This window comes from Pteropus medius, unplaced genomic scaffold, assembly GCF_902729225.1.
Source record: "Pteropus medius unplaced genomic scaffold, Ma_sr-lr_union100, whole genome shotgun sequence".
Lineage (NCBI taxonomy): Eukaryota > Metazoa > Chordata > Mammalia > Chiroptera > Pteropodidae > Pteropus > Pteropus medius.
Window position 1 is genome coordinate 15,134,915 of NW_024349802.1, and position 17,781 is coordinate 15,152,695.

Consider the following 17,781-nt stretch of genomic DNA (forward strand, 5'->3'; position numbering starts at 1 on the left):
TGCTCTCCTATTATGTTGGCTTTTGTTCTTAGGCCTTTTTCTTCATGGTGTCAGGATAGCTGTAGCAACAACAAACATCATGGCTTCTAACGAGGATGTTCAAAGGCAGAAAAGGAAGTGTACCTTTCTTATGACATTTTTAAAGATAGTGAGTAAACCTTCCCAGAAAGTATTTCTCTCCTCTGCATCCCCCCAAAACCCCTCTCTTGTGAACTACTGATATTTACTGCTTTATGATGGTCAGTTAGGATGTTTCCCATTCTTTCACTATTATGAACAATGTTAAATAGCTCTTACTGGATTTGGCATGTTTGAATAATTTGTTATGTGGGACAGTTTTACCTTGAGTTTTAAGATGAGTAGGTGTTTGACATTTGTTGAATGCATGGATGATCTGGGAATACTTGTCATAGTGGTATAGCATTTCAGAACAGGAAGTGAGAATAGCATTGTCAAACATGGGTGGGGCTATAAGAGATGCCATGAGATAAATAGACAGTTTTTAAAAAATTACTTATATTTTTAAGGTTTCAGTCTAAACATGTAGATTATCAAAGCCAAAGGCCAATAATTGTGTTGAGACAGTATTTGTTGTCCTTATCATGGCTTTTATAAGTAGAGTGATTTTTTATATATATATATACACACACACACACACACACACACACATATATATATATATATTTTTTTTTTCAAACAAAGACAGATCCTTTTTAATGACATAGATATAAATCAGGGACTGTCCTGGGCAAACCAAAACATGTGGTCCACTAATTAAAAGGTACCCCACTTTTTCAATCTCTTGTTGGAAATTGTAGATCCACTTTAACAGACTTTTCTCTCCATTATTATACTTTTTAAATAGCATAGAATTTGAAAAAACTGTAAGTATGTGTGAATATAAACTTTTGTGTTTTTTAAAAATCTGTTTTAGGCTGCAAACCAAGGGTCAAAATTCAAAGACCGTCGACTACAAATATCATGGCACAAGACCAAGGTGCCTTCTGTATCCACTGAGACTGAGGAAGAAGAAGTCAAGGAGGAGGTAAATTTAATGGTTGAAAATTAGAGTTGAATTAGATCGTTTCTCAATTATATATTTTTCTTAACATCGAATAGTATTAAAAATAAATATTGAATTCCTTCATGCATACAGTTGAGACTAGTCTAGAAGTTTATTAAAGAATCAGCAGGTGCAGAAATATGAAAAACTCTTTGGGGGGTTATTTTCTGGTATAGGAGAGATTGTTCTTTATTTGCATTTATTTTGGTTTTATTTGGACTAGTTATTTTTGTTCTGGCAAGCAAGAACATGGATTACATGAATAAATTAAAATTTAGCTGGTTTTTATAGCTTTTCTTTGATTCAAGTTCTGTAAGTAATAGATTTGAGTTTCTTATTTTCCTTCTCTATACAGTTGGTTAAAATGAAAGTGTAAGGAAGTCGACACAAAAGAGAAGAATAGGAAAATCAAGGACTTAAATAATACATGTCTAAATAATCAGCTTCTTAAAATATATGAGAATTAATTTTGCTTTTTTACTCTTATATTTCTAATTGTTTTTTTTAAATGGACACTTAGCCAACATTGAAAGCTATTCCTGGTTCATCACAATTTGGGTTTTAAAAGATGTCTAGCATTTATGGTTAATCAAGAGTCTTCTAACCGTAAGGGGTAATTTTGTATATCAAAAGCAGAAACATTTCCTGTGTTAAAAAAGAAAGAAAGGAAAGAAAAATCTTGGCATTTGGGGAATATTTGTAAATAATTCTCCTTTAACATTTCAGATTTTTATGTAAGATTTGGAATATCAGTGTCTTGGAGAAGTTAGTATGTTCTCCCCTCATAAAAAGTCAGACGTTAAAAGGAAAGGTTTAGGAGTTTGAATGATCATTTACTTTTCTAATTTTTAAGTTAATAGAATAAAATTAATGTCATCAAAAACACTTCTAGGAAATTTTTCTTTTATTTTCTCTAGTAAATGTTCATGTATTATTTTCTTGATGATACTAGAATAGAAATCATCTATTAAAACTAAGCCAAATTAGCAGAGAAGAAGAATATATTACACTTAAGAAAATGTTTTGGGTTTTTTGCCCTGAAAGATAATCTGAGTGTATCACTTGTAAATCCAGCCCAGGTTTTATATATTAGTTTGTTTGTGCTTTGGTCTAAAAAGTATTTTACTTAACTTTTTGTACCATTAAATAGATTTTACTCTCTCTTTCTTTAGGAAACAGAAACCTCAGGTTTGTTTTTGCATGATGACGACGACGAAGATGAAGATGAATATGAGTCTCGTTCATGGCGAAGATGAAATCTGATGCAAGCTGTGTAATTTTTAGGAATATTGTTTAGAAGAACAACTTTTTAAAATTATTTAACGAAGTCAATGAGCCAAAAATTTTTTTTTATTTTTCTTTTCAACAAAGTAGATTTAAGGACAGCAAGTTTGCTATTTAAACACATCTCATAACTGTTCATGATATTAAAGCACCAAAGGCCTAGTGACTTTTACACAGTTGTGAAGATCCACAGGAATGACATGGATAATCTCTAGAGCCTTATTCTCCACACCACCTGTTTTTGTTGCTATTGGTGTTGGATTATGATGTAAATGACAGGGTGTTCAGAAATTTTATTTTGGATTATAATCTGCTGATAAAATTTCATTAAATGTCAAAATCGCCTGGAATCTCTTAACTCTTAGCTATTATGGATGGGTCGTCAGACAGTAGGAGATATTTGTGATTAAAATACCCTTTTGCTTTCAAGAGTTGTCTTGGAAGAAAAGTAAATTTATTTTAATTTTTTTTTACTGAAGAGGAGTCCATTTTGTATTCTAAATTTGGCGGCGGGGGGGCGTGTTATGTGCAGTAGTAAGTACTATTTTAGTGTAAATCATAACAAACTCTATTCTTAAATGCTATAAAGTAGTGATAGCTAGCTCCATGGTATTTTCATTCTGTCATCAGATTAACTCCTGGACTTCTGCTGCTGATCCTTAATTTGCTTTGAAATTAGTGAGCACTGGTTCAGTTAGTCCTCTTTTTTTTTTTTTTTTTAAACATTCTCAGAATGTAAAAGGCTTTCACCTATTTCCCCTTTCTCATCCTTATTTTCTTTCTCCTGCCTTTTTATTAATAGACCTGCCTTACCCATTATTGAGATAAGTGATTCTTTTGGGCCACCAAAAGTCAGCCCTCAATAAAAAGTTTAAACCAGCACCTTGATAAATAAGCGTTTTGATGAGAATAATGGAAGGATTTGTGGGAGTCAGTCACCAGCTTTTTTTTTTTTCTTTTTTAAAGCTTCAGTTTAGTTAATAGTTACACAAAAGGGTTAAAAAGTGTCTGAAATTCTTTTTCTTTTTTTAAAATTCTTTTCCTAAATTTAAACCATGATGGTGAGGTGATGGGGTAGGGTGGGGGTAGGGTAGGGTAGGGGGATGGGGATGCTAGTAATAAATGGGAGTCATAACTTGACTTTGATCAGATGACCTTATTTTTTGATAATTTTGTAGCTTGTTGCTATCCATGAACATATGCATCCTTCAGTAGACAGTTTCCTTCACTGTGTGCATTTTTACTGTACACTGTATAGAGTAGAGTATCTGTTAAGTAAAGTATATATGTAAATTTATGTCCTTGTGTTCTGAATGTTAGATGGAAAAGCAGAGGAGCAACACTACACTGTATTAACCCCTGGGGAAATAAAATGATTAATGTACATAGGATGTCACTTTTTCAAGGGTATACACATCTACGTTTTTATATGTGTGTGGTGTGAAAATTTGAAACTTCCTGTTGGCTTCAGAAGGTTCTTAGTGATCACTATATAAAGGATTTTTGTTTCCTGAGGTAAAGACTGTTTCTTAAAATAGAATCTATTCACTAAGAAACTTAAAACCATCAGGACTCTAGATTTACCTAGCTACAAGAAGTTTAATCCCATGTTCTGATTATCTTTTCTACATATTTTCCTGGAATGATGTGTCAAACCAGGATCATTTTTAAGTTTATGTAATTTCTCCATAATAATAAGGACTTCCTCTTTCTGGATTATTACTATATTTCTGATAACACTGAAACTAAAATAAGCTTATAAAAGAGTGGAAAAACATTACAATGGGGTGTACCTAGAGTAAGCAATCTTGCTCCTCCCTCCTCCATCATCTCTAATGAAATTTTCTTGATGTCTGTGGCTCAGTCGGTATATATTTTGAAAGATTCATTGTGGTGAATATTTTGAGTCCTGACAGTTTAAAACGTGATAGAGGGAACAAAGGATTTATATATTTTTTGTACAAAGTTTTTTCTTAAACTGTATAATTTTGTAAATAATTTGTTTGGTTTTTTTTTGTGTACTAAAACTACCAGCGTATAGATTTCAATAAGAATTGTTGTATTTTTGTATTTGGAAACTGAAAATTACAGTAAATTAATGGAGCTGTAAGAAAATTTTCAGTAGACTGACAGTTCAGCAGAATGAAATTCCTTTTCATATGATTTTTTAATCTCAAAATTGATATGTTATTACACTCAGTACAGAGAAAGTTGAGGATTTGTTTGACTTTTTAGTTATTGGGAGAGGGGGTGAAAAAGAAGGGTGTTAAAGTAAAGAATAGATAGATACTTTTTCCAGTAAGATTTGAGGCCTTTTGTGTAAATCTTTGTTTTTAATACACCTTAAGTAGGACTAAAATACTTTTAAAAGGTTCTAAGAATTCTAAAACATGTTTGACTCTCAAAAATGAATTCAAAATATGGATTAAATATTGTACAATTTAATGTTAGCATAAAATAGTTGAATATATATATATATATATATTTTTTTTCTTTAGTATTTTCTTTTATTCTTACCCTCAAATCCCCAAAGTATTAGAATTTCTCTTAAAAGTGAGTAACTACCATGACTTGTTTTCTTGGCATCTTCATTAACAGAAGTAACATATACCATCTGAGGCAAATTCTGTTCTTTTTAATGTGTATGACATCTTTCTAAGTAGCTCTAAGCAATAACAACCTCCAACACAGCTAGCTCAGCCTGGTTTACTAGTGGATTGCTGCCCAAGCTTTAAAAAGTAACCCCAGGGAATGCACACTTTCCCTCAATTTCTTCATGTTACAGTGGGAAAACATTATCACTAGCTAAGATGATAAATTGGAAAACAGTCTTGTTAGGGTGAAAAAGGTCCATGGTAATGGATCATTATTTCTAAAAGAAGAAAAAAATCATGTGAAAAGGAATAGTGGTTCCTCTTGATGTATAGTATGCCTGTATTATAGTTTTTACAAAATTGTGAACTTGTGTAATAGTATAATAGGAGATATTGTTGAATTTCTAACTGTTTATACATTTAAATTCATATATGTAATGTTTGTTTTATCAATTACAATCTGAATTTCTAAGACGCATGTTGACTTTTGCAATAAAGATGCAATATGGAATGGTTCACAATTGGACAAAAAAAAAAGAGAAAAGATAAAAGCGTTACGAATTTAAAAGAATTTGGAAAATTTATGAACCATTCCAAAAATTATAACAATCACCAAAAGAGCTGTAATTCTGGCTTGTTCTGGAAAGAAAGAAAATGTGTGTGTATGCCTGCTTGTATGAGAGAGTGAGTGAGTAGTGGATATGTATGTGTGTTTTATGTTGGGTTCATGTACATGAGAGAATGCCATTCTTAGGAATTTGGGTACTGAAGTCACTGGCTATTAAATATTCAGGAGAATAACCCCTCCACAGGGTGGTCTTGAAAATAAAGAAGTGGATTCAAGTATTACAAATAATCTTTGATAGCCATATTTCTTTGTTGATGGATGAGTCTTGGTATCCCAGATATAAAGCACAAACAATTTTATGAAAGCAATTATTTTAATGTTATCTTAAGGATATTCAGTATGCCTGCCAACAGTAGGTAGATTGTTTTTCTTAAGCGTAAGAGAGAGAAGGGAAAGATCTTTACCTTAAAGAGATGACCCTTAATTGTGATGGATACTTGTAAGGAATAACAAGGAAGTGATTTTACACTCTAAGATACAGGTAGTGATAAGAAAGAGAAGTATATCACTGGGGCTCATATTTTCTAGTTTTAAAAATTGCATTTCTTGAAATTATAAAATTCCCCTGCACGTGATTATGCATTGTCTAAGAAGTCATTCTTTAAATCTCAGCGTATACAGGAAAATGCTAAAGAATGGGAGTATATTTCATTTTCATTATTTTCAAATAAATTTTAGCCATATTTTATGAATTAGAAGATGGCAAATAAAGTAACCATTTGTTTTGAATAGATGCTGATTTAGTCTATGTATGTTCATACTAAACATTAGTTCTGGGACTTTTAGGGGGGACAAACTGCTGCACATAGTTATATCTTTAATATTAAGTCAAATATTTCACTAAAATGGACTTCTCATTAACAGATTATTGATTTTAGGTGATGTTTGTACTGATTTTGATGTAAATTATTCTAAAGCCATGGATAAATTTTTAATCATGAGCCCTAGTATACTATCTAGTCTGGGTCTAATGCTATAATAAAACATGAGTGTGTGTCTACATGTGGGATCGCTTTTGGTGACAGGATTTCTTTAAACAAGTGGACCAGTATTCTGCAGGACAAACCTACCCATTCAGTAACTTTTTTAGTCTCAAAGCTCTATTCAAGGGGCCAACCAACACTGACTCAAAAAATAAGGCTATCTTCTGCTATTGCATGTATTACGACTCACCTTTATTTACGCTAAATTGATTTTATTACCAAGTGATCTCCTTTCTACAGGATCATCTACCATTTGGCCTCTTACCTGGTTCTACAATCAACCTTAGGTTAACTAAACCATCCCAGCATTCTGAGATAGGTGACTTGATACAGGTGAAATTAAAGTCAGAATAGTGTTTGATGATCGTAAGGCATTTATAGTTTGAGTCTACTGTTAGGCTTCTGCAGATTTATTTTTTCTTTTTTTGGTGGTAGCGGTCACTAAGCATGAACATTGCTGATATTTTATCTTTGTATTTGCTATATTATCTTTTCGTAAGGAGCAAGGGAAGAAAGCCCTAATCTAATAGCCCATGAGCTTGTTTTCGATGAAAATAAGTCTGTATTTCCTACATTACTTCAGTTTTCTAACTACTTCATAGAGTTCTACTTTAATATAATGATTTATTAGTTATTAAAATAGTAGAATTGGGGTACTGGTTTAATACTCAATTGTTCGAAATTGTTCTTTACTCAGTTCTTTGTCAAGGACTAGGGATGTGGAAACAAGCCTTTTTAGTCACCTAGCCACGTTTCTGTTCTCAGTATTGCTTTGTAAACACCTCATAGAAGTGAATGTCTTGTTCACAGTTATTAAAGTCTTTGTGATTCCATCTCTTATTAGTTCGTCCCAAACAGCTATTACTGTGAGATACTGATATATTTCTTGTGATTTTAAATTAATTTAGATAATAAGGGCTATATACAGACCTTGCCAAATTAAATTGATTTCTTGAAGATGATTTGGCTTCAAGACTGAGGTTATGCGTATGTTCAGTTTGAGTTCTTAGACCAAACTCTCCCTGTTTATGTAAACATTTTCCTGTATAAACTATTGGCTTCTAGTTCCTGAACCACCCTCCAACAAAAGGTTTATTTCCTGTAGGATTCAAGTTTTTTAACATTTAGAGCCTGTAGGGGGCTCTAGAAGGCAAAATTTAGTCGGCCCTAGAGTAGTGACTGAATCTCTTTTTTCACAGCAACTCAGTGAAAAACACATTTTGCATCGCTATCCAGTATATACACACACCCCCAAACAAAAGTTTACCAAACAATACCCTTATTACTCAATATGCTCCTGATATTTTTTATTATATTCTTGTCAGGACCCACTATTTGGCTTTCAAAATCGCAATTTGGAGAACACTAGCCATATTTAGTTGCAGGGTGAATTGGATTTTTAAATCACTTTTTCTTACTGTGACATTGTTGATACTATTTTGAATATAAAATAATTTAATATTCTGTATTTTGCTTGGAAAAGTAGTCGAGTCTGAAGTTGCCTTAACCTAAAATTAAAGGTGAAAATATACACATCAGTGTCTTTATTGATTGCTTGATGCTCTTAAACATGAAGGTATTATATAGTGTTTTTATTTTAAAAATAGATAACTAAGAGTGGCTGCTTAAACTTGCCTGCAGTTTTATATTTTTGTCATTATTTGGTTTAGGAAGAAATTCCAGTCACTTTGTACGAATTATTTGTTAAAAAAAAAAAAAGACCTCCTTATGAATTTCACCCTTTTCAAACATGTTCCCCTGTAGGTTTATAAGAAATAGAGATATTGATAAACCCCTATATAAAAATAATTACCTAATCCTTGCCACTTCTCTTAATCTTGGGTAAATGTGTTATCTGTAGATTTACATGCCTGAGCTTTTCCAGTTTCTGAAATGTAAAAACAAAGATTGAGAACATGTTGATGAGAATGTTACCATTCCATCAGAAACCCACAGATGAAAATGATTTAAGAAGAAAACCATGGGTCATTGCGTGTTCTCTACAAAGTAATGAAATCAGCACTAATGGAAATGTAAGTTATTTGTACATTTCAATATTTCTATTCTTTGTCAAGTACATTCCTTTTGGAACACCTGACTTTCCTGTAATAACATGGTACCAACTAAAAGTTTTCAGTTAAACTGGCTGATAATTTTAAGCTATTAACTTTTTAAAAGTAATAACTGGTGTGTACTGAATGTAGACCGTACTAGGCAATGGCTCGGTAGTTTGCTTGCATTCTGTGCCTGCAGCAGCCCTTCGAAGAAGGTGCTCTTACCTCCTCCTGAACTGAGTTTTAGAGATACAAACTGCTTCCTGGAGGTCGCACAGTCTAGAGGTGGGACTAGGATTTGAACACAGGTCTGACTCCAGAGCTCATGCTCCTAACCTCTGTGCTCTGCTGCTTCTGATAAAACGGAGATTGCAAGTCTATAGAATGTCACTGGTCTTTTTTATTAGTGTCTGTCAAATGCTGCCATTCTGGCTCCATCTATTTTATCTGCCTTGGATTGGAACCAGGCTCCCTTGGGGAGCAACACTGTGTTTTTAGGTAGCATATTGGAAACCATCGCAAACTGTTTATATATGCTAATTTGTGGGGAAACATTTTAAAGCAATAATTTTCTGTGACCTTCATAATGTACAGCCAGCAAATTTGATACATTTTGTAATAATTTGGCTATATCATAACCTATGTTTATTTTATTTTCAATTTTATCTTAAATATTTTCCCTGTGGCAAACTGAATTATGATAATCTTGCAGTATTTTTACCTTGCTTCTTTGTGTTTTTCAATATTTCTGGTGGCTTCTTCCTTTTAACCTTGGCATTAAAAAAATCATGTTGTACATAAATAAGTTACATGCTTTAATTTAATGATGTTTTCATATAGTATACTGAATTTTCTAGGCAGAAAGTGCTGAGAATAGCAGTGTTTGTTTTTAGTTATATTTATGCCATAGATTTTTTTTGAAAGAATATATTTTCATTGAATAAAACTGATGTTCATGTTTTATTGTTTATAGAATAATTTGATTTTTTACATGTTCAGATTTCTTATTTTAGTAATGTCATTCTAAATCCTTGTGGATTTCTAATTTTAGCTATTTTGGCAACTATAAAATGTTTGTTGACTACTAATGGTATGGTAATAATTGTCATCTACAAAAAAAAAAAAAAGATGTAAGCACCCTTGAGACAAAGGTTTTTTTCATTCTTTGACAGCCAATGAGAAAAACAGGCATGTTCCAATTGATTCAATAGAAAAGTTTTTTGTTCTTGACAAATTTAGTAGCCATTAGGAATATTTCCAGTATGGTAACTGTATCGGGGAAATTGCTGAAAGAACAATTATAACATTCTGCTAGTAAAAGTACATGCTTTTAGAAAGGTGTTTACTGCTAAAATTTGGATTGTGTCATTGAAAAATATTTCACTTATGCATGTTATTAAAGCATTATCAACATGTTTTTCTTTGAAATATTAAAGATGGGAAATAATTTTATACATACAACTTAATTTTACAGAATTATAACTTCTTATATTTTGAAAATTTTCTACCAATAACTTTAAAGCACTTCTCTCCCTGTGATTTATTTAAATCCTAATAAATTATACATTTCTGCACTTTAGCCATTCATGTGAAAATTATTTGGAGTCATCTCAATAGAATGGTGCTGTGTGGTCTCCTGAGGCCCCAAGTATGTCAAAGAAGTTTCGTCCATTTTTAGTTTTAAATTTTCAAGTGACTATTATTGACAAATCAGATAAAGCTGAAAAAAAAATCTTTAAAGATTGAGATAAATGATTAAAATCTACTTAGAAATGAGGACTTATTTATGTAAGGACTCTTTTTATGGCAAACTTCTGTGCTGAGTTCCTCATATTTTTGGAAAGCTATTCATGAGTTGTAGGTACCTATCAATATCTCAGAAACGGCCACATCTAGAAAAAAAATAGAACCTAACTGGTAGGTTCAGGTATGTTCAGAAAACTTAGAGCTTTGTCTGTAAAAACTACACAGCATATTTGCCTCTCCTTTTTTACAACCCTGGAGGACTGCCTTTTCATTCATTTTGAGGTTTCGATTATCATCATTGGCAGTAGTTTTATGCTTCATAGACATGGAGTGGGAGAACTGATTATGGTAAATAGTTTCACTTGTTTTTCTTCCTTTGTGGCCTATGTAAGTCAGAATCCAAAGAAAATTTGCACACTTAAAATAGGAGAAAAGTACAGTAAGTTTTAATTCTGTTCAACATTTTAGTAGGGTCGTCATTGACCATTCTTGCCCAGAAACATGATGGATTTTTTTTTTTAATCGCCTACAGCACCTGGTCTTCCTAGGTGGTCTCCCATCCAAGTACTAACCAGGCCCTACCCTGCTTAGCTTCTGAGATCAGACGAGACTGGGCACGTTCAGGGTGGCATGGCCGTAGACATGATGGATTTTTTTGTGTGTACCATAAATAAGAAATTAAAACACGAAAAACAAAAAAATGAAAAACGGTAAAATATTTTGCACACAGAAGCCCTTTAATAAACCTGTCTCTGCCTTTTATTTGGTTAATTTTCATTTCTTTTACCACAGTCGATTTTAATGGTGCTAGGAAATGATGGTAAACTTGGAATTGTGAATACTCTTATTATTTCCCAGTATATTCCCCATGAATTTTTTCTTAATTTAAATCTTGCTTTCTTTAAACAGGGTACCATTTTTGTGTAGTACTTAAAATGTCATTATTCCCAGTCTATAAGAGATCCCTCTTCCAGAGGCAAACAGAACTCAGGACTCAACAGGTCTGATGCAGGTAGCTCAGCTCCTACAACTGAGGCATTCTTCAGCCTTGGAGTGGTCAAGAATAACATTGGCTATCATTTCAGTGTTCATTCTGTGACTCACTGTGCTGTGTTTTCAAACATTCTTTCTTAGTCCTTTCAACAACTCTATGAGGTACACTATGATTTTTTTCCCTTTTTGTACAAGGGGAAACCGAGGCATAGGCAGGTTGTCACCCATAATTTCAAAGCAAAGAGTTTCACAGCCCCCTATTTCTGACTTCAAACTAAGGCTTTTAACTATTGTTTGATAACGTGTTCACATCCCAATTCTTGTTACCCGTATTTAATCCCATTAAATACTTAGTCATTGGAACACTCAATTTACTTATATAGAATGAGTTATTTAGTACCCACTTAATGGTCACAGGATTGCAATGAACATTAAATGAGTTAATATCTCTGAAAGAACTTTGTGAAATGTAAACCACTATTAGCAGACCTAATCTTCATCAAACTGTCTGAATGGAGCTATTCTCAACTACAAATGAATTTTCCACATCAGATATTAAGTTTTGTTTAGTAATGTTGGAGAAAAAGGGAAGAGAATACTTGATACCTGACTTTTCCCTTTTTATATTTCTTTAATATGCCACATTAGTCAACCATGTAAAGATAACTAGACTCTAGGTAATGACATTTTCTCATCCTTACCAATTGTAAGTATGTTAATCTAGTCATGAGGTGAGTCACTTACTGCAGATGGTCGAAGGGGTCGCTTTCCCGACTAGAATCCCCTTACCAGTCTTCCACAGAAGAACATAACTATTTTAAAACTATATTTAAGTAATACACTACAGAAAAGCATAAATACTTCCCCAGTCTCAAGCCCTTTGACCTGGGAATTTATTTAACAGTCATATTTCAGAATCACCTTCATCGGCTGTTCTGTTTGCCATGTGATCTGCTCCAGCCTGATAAGTCCTTTAGTGTGAATCTTAGTTATGTAAAATGAGTGTATACACCTGTGTATGAAGTGGTGGTCAGTGAATTATGCTTTAGGGCATGACCATCGGAGGAAACAAAACAAACATTCATAAAACTATTTTGCATATAGAATATATTTGTAGGACACTGGAATTAAATATTAAATAGATATATCATTAGTACTATGTATGTGAAGTAACTGCACAAATTGTTCATGAATTTTGTGTTTCTGGATAAAAGGTAGAAAAATATATAAAAGCAAGCTGTCATTTTCTCCATCTCTTTATAAAATTGTTCAAATGATACACACTGAAAAGAATCATGTTCTTAAAACTTAAGCATTTTTTTAGTTGGTTCTATTGTAACCATTTAAGCAAACGTGTTGATTTATTGAACATTCTGGAAGGTTAAAAATGTTTTAAACACTTGAAAATATACACACATTTTGTCCGGAAAGGATGGAATCTTTCCTGTGCTTGCTCCCCTCTCCTCATTTCTAACTTTCCCTAGTATCAGTGACCAGAGGGAGACTTTCTTCTTTGAGACTTTCTTACTTAAAAAAAAAAAAAAAGGCAAAAAAAAAACAAAAAAAAAACCAACAACAAAAAAAACCCATTCCCTGTAGCAGAGGATCTCCTTTAGGAAGAAAGGAGGCTCTGGCAACATGGCTCCCTCAGGCATCGCCGGCGCACTGTGCTCATCCGCTGGGAGTCTCTTGTTTGTTTTCTGCCTTGTTCTTTCTTATTGTTGGAGTGATTAGCTTAATGTGACTACCCAGAAGCTAGAGGCGAAATTGCACTTCAAATTTAAAATCAAAACGGGATAACAGGTGTGAAATTTTTAATAATTTGGACTAGATCTTGAACATTCGGTGAAAGGGCCTTTTCTACTGTAAGAAATATTACCTGTGGATTCCATTCTCACACGACACTATAACCCAAAGGGGAAGCACCTGCAGGGAAAAAAAAATGAGCCTATCTTATAACCAACCGAGCCCTTTCTTCAAGTGAAAAACCTAAGGATTATGCAGTCATTCAAACCTTTACAATGTTATGATACTTTCCACTTGAGGTCACAGATGACATGAGAGTTTGGGGCTTTCATGTAGAAACAGATCATTCACTATTGTCACTCTGGGCATTGGTAGTAATACTGAATAGTAACTTACAGAATTTTTGAAGAACTGCATTGTGTCAGAAACCAATGAGTGTTATCCTCCCATTTATTTCAGGAGAATAATTATATGATAAACACAGAGGAAATATCCTCGCCATTTTCCCCCATACGAGTTGATTATGCATAATCTAATAAGGCTAATAAGCTTAGGTTTTTATAAGAATTATTTTCTTCTTCTGAGCAATAAGAGGCTGGTGACGCTGGGAAGAAGAGAAGTTCTGAAATAGCTATTTTTCTTTCTTCCACTAGCTGGTTTGTTATTGCAATATCTCTGCAGATATATGGGTACAAGTACGGATGTTGCTTTTTGAAGGCGATAATAGTATCTGTCCTAACATAAAAAATACCTGAGCAGAAGTTTGTGCAGATCAGTTAAATAAGAATGGTCTGGAAACTGTAATTTTGAATACTTTGACAGGCATATTAGAAAGTTTTGCTGCAATGTGGCACAAAACAAGTATTACCAGTTTTGATAATTAGCAAAATATTTATCTCTGTACTTCCCCCACCTTTTTTCAATATTATGGTTTATACAGTCTTTGTGATTATACTTCAGATTAATTATATTCTTCTCTGATAAAGTTTATGTGTTTATACAAGTCACATAGCAAATAAACATGTCCTTCAGGGTTAGAAATGTTTGGAGAGAGAAATAGAAATGTGACCAGTGTGGGTAGGAAGACATAAATAGAATGTGGCCATACACCTGAGTGGCTCTTTGAATTCGGTTGGTCTCGGTACAGAAAGCAGTGCCAGTTACGTGGCCTGACAAGTTGTGTTGTTTAATAAAACATAGAAGTGACACAGAAAGCTTTGGCTGCACATTGGGGTTTATTTTGTTAGCACAGCTAATGGCATGGACACTTTGCCCAGCCCCTGCATATTCTCCCCACGTTTGGACAAATGAGCTAATGTGCTACTTCCAGAGAGCTTGGTTTTAGGTAATAGGCTCTCCTCTCTTTGTGGTATTTCTATTTTAATTTCACAACTTAATGACTGGTCCAGGGATCATTGATGCTAAAGGAGTATGTGCAGGGGGGTGGCGGAAAGCAGAGGAGGATGGATGCTAAAGGAATCTATTGTGTTGTTTCCTCTTTGCTCTCCTGTGGGTCCTTGACTGAAGCCATCCCAGCTGAGCAGGCACAGAGAGGGAAACGTACAGAGGCATTAAAGAGAGGTTGATGGTGGAGTGAGAGTGGACTCATGCCAGTGAGAAGCACTTGCTTGAAAGGTAAGATGGTATTTCTAGCCCATATGAGAGCATGCTTTTGGTCTGCTGTAACTAGGGCAGTGTCTGTCCTGCCCCACTTGGTGGGTGATGTGTAATCTCATGAGTGTATTGTATTAGCTACTGAAAATACGCCCCCCTCCCAATTTTTTTCTGGTAAGTAAAGCAATATTTCAACCACATGTACTAACAGCCCATCAGTTGGCACTCACTCGCTACAGACTCCTGCAGAGATTAGACAGGATGCCAGTTTATGCACGAGCAATATAACTCCCTCTTCTCTCCATGCAAGGAAGCATTAAAGAATGTGAGTGAGGGAGAGTGACTTCATTATGGGGGATATAACCTCAAATCTACCCTAATTTATGACAACGGATCTTTCATAAGCATTGACACCCTTTAAATCATAGCAAATGATATAAGACATACAAATGTAAAGTGACACAGGACGTTGAGAATCCCCGCCTTTGAATAGTAGCTCTCAAATCTGACTTCACCAGAAGGTTCCTAGGGAACTTTAAAAAATACAGATTACTAGACGCCAGCTATGAAGATTCTAATTCAGTAGTCTTAGACAAGAACTTGAGGATACACACACACTCTCAATGTAAATTCACACATGCACGTATTTTAAACTTCCCCAAGTGATTCTGGCATGTAGCATGAGAGGTGCTTCCTAGGACCACTCCGTATATTGATGACATGTAATTCAGCAGAAAGGACATACATAGGTGACCTTTCCAAAGATGGGTCATTCCCAATGACTCTTTGGATATAGGGTCTGAGTAGATACAGGTGACTTTGAAAAGATCTAATTCTCAGTCTCCAGAGCGGTTCGGGAGAGAGCACCGGAAAAAAGACAGGGTTAAAACCGGTCTCCTACGGCTCCCATTTTGGTGACTATGTTGGTACCAACCATACTGTAAACTTTCCTTGGAACATGAATCGTGTTCTGCTCAAAGGATTGGGAGGAACATCATCACGACTGAGAACATGACGTAGGGGGCAACGTGGAGCCTGTCACTGTCATTTTGTCATGAAAGCTGTGCCTGTGTAGAATGTGAGTTCAATGTAAAACAACCAGTACTGTCATACTCATAAGTTGACCACGATAAAGCTGTCTTGAAAATAATAATACTAACTCATAAAAACTGAATGCATATTTTGGATTGCCCTGAGAGCTCATTTGATAACCTTTTGAGGTGAGTCTTCTTATCCTGTTTTGCCAGTGAGGAAATCGAGGTACTGAGAGGTTAACTTGCTCATGTTACAAAGCTAGTAAGTGAAAGAGCCAGGATTTCAACCCAGATGGTCCAGCTCTGGAAAATGACCCGACCAAAACCACTATTCCACACTGCTGACCACAGAACTGCAGGGTGCTGTTTTAGCAACTCGAAAAAAGAACCAACAGATTCTATTATGACCAAATTTGTATGAAGGCAAAAATGAAGATTTGAATCATTTTGAGTTTGTATATGATGATTTCACAATTTCCAACCTTAACACTCATTTAACATTCAGACTGCTTATGGAAATCCGGCAGCTTTCTAAATGCCGTTTTAAAGAATGGCTCTTTCATTCTTTTTATTCTCTAGCATTAGTTTTAGCCCTCATACATTCAACTTGTATTATTATTTAACATAATACTTCAATACTGGAAAATGTGAACAGGACTTGCTCTGACAATTTTACTGTACCTTGCAGTTTAAACAAATATTGTCTTGGGGGCAAGGGTGCTTCCACTATTGTTTTCTGTGCTCACTGTACATATACATTTTTTTTTCTATTTGCACCTCTTTTATACTCATTCTATTCTTCAAGACTGTCTTTATGAAGATACATCTGTTTAGCTTTGGTGATTAGCAGAAACATTAGCAGACCTACTGTTTCAGAGCATAAATAATTAATGGATGTTCCTCATTAATTTCTTCTGAAACTGACTCTTGTTAGACTACAGTTAGATATATTTCTTAAATTAAGAGCAGATATAAGGAGCAGGGACTCTGTCTATTTCGAAAAGAGATCATTTACTTTTGAGGAGAAATGATGACCTCTGAGTCTATTAAGGGCAATGAAAGGAAACCTCTTTTAATAAGATGCAACACATGTCTTTTGTTTGCTAAGGGCCTTTCATCACAAAGTGTCTGTTCTGTGATCTGTTTCTCTAATCTTCCACACAAACCTTTCTTTTTAAAAAAATATAATGCAAGTAGTAACTATTTGTCGTATTGACATATTTACAAAATATTACAACGAATCTCCCTTTTATTCAGACATATCCAAAACACAAGATTCTCTACCTCTGCCCTTGACCCCCACTTCCTTTCTTTGCTTTGTAAAACAGCCCCATTTCATTACCTGCTGGGGTTTCCTCTTAGTTGATATAAATACAGTGAAACCCTTGCCCCAGTTTAGTTTTTAGTTCCCTCCCTTGCTATTTATTAATACACATCCCCTTTAAATAATCATTCAAATTAATGGGTGGACAATAAAAAATATAGGTTCTGAGGCAAATAGCCTAGTGAAATGCTCCCTAGGAGCTTTAGCCTAATTAATAGATTTCCTTCTATGAAAAAAAAAATCAAATGCACATCACTGTTTGCCTGTTTCCGACACAGGGCAGGCAAAGCTTACTCCCAAGTGTCAACAAAATACCCTCTTGGACTTACTAAGGATCTCAAGAGATTGTTCAGCTAGCTCTAGGCTGAGCCACATTTCACCTAACCAAAGGCAAATTGTGGTTGATTTAAAAATAAAACAACAAAACTAGTAGAATAAGTTTATAATACAGAAGTGCCTCAAATGTAGTGCTACAGTATTATATCTCTTATATGGTTGTGCTAAAATTCTAAGTAATGGCAACCATTGCATTTCTTGGATTTTTTTCTTAGCCATGCTGGTTCCTGAAGATTTATTCCAAGCTAATAATGTCAGGTATTAATGAGAAATGTTGGTGTCAACCTGAAAACCAGCATTTATAGAATGATTCAGTAAATTATAGTTTGGCAATACAGCCAAATGGACCCTATCAATTATAAATAATATAGTCATAATAAAA

The 17,781-nt window shown here is 34.3% G+C and overlaps 1 protein-coding gene and 1 pseudogene across 3 annotated transcripts in view; one reads left to right on the forward strand and one right to left on the reverse strand.

Moving 5' to 3' along the window:
• The window catches only part of RBM27 (RNA binding motif protein 27), a 54,666-nt gene extending 47,281 nt beyond the window's left edge, over positions 1-7,385 (forward strand). For all 3 annotated transcript variants that reach the window (XM_039836453.1, XM_039836455.1, XM_039836454.1), the window contains 2 exons: positions 935-1,045; positions 2,236-7,385. In XM_039836453.1, coding sequence (XP_039692387.1) covers positions 935-1,045; positions 2,236-2,319 — 195 coding nt within the window. In that variant the 3' untranslated portion in view covers positions 2,320-7,385. The remainder of the gene's footprint in view (positions 1-934; positions 1,046-2,235) is intronic.
• Positions 7,386-10,875: 3,490 nt separating this feature from the next.
• Positions 10,876-10,994, reverse strand: LOC120581891 (uncharacterized; annotated as a pseudogene).
• Between the last annotated feature and the right edge of the window lie 6,787 nt (positions 10,995-17,781).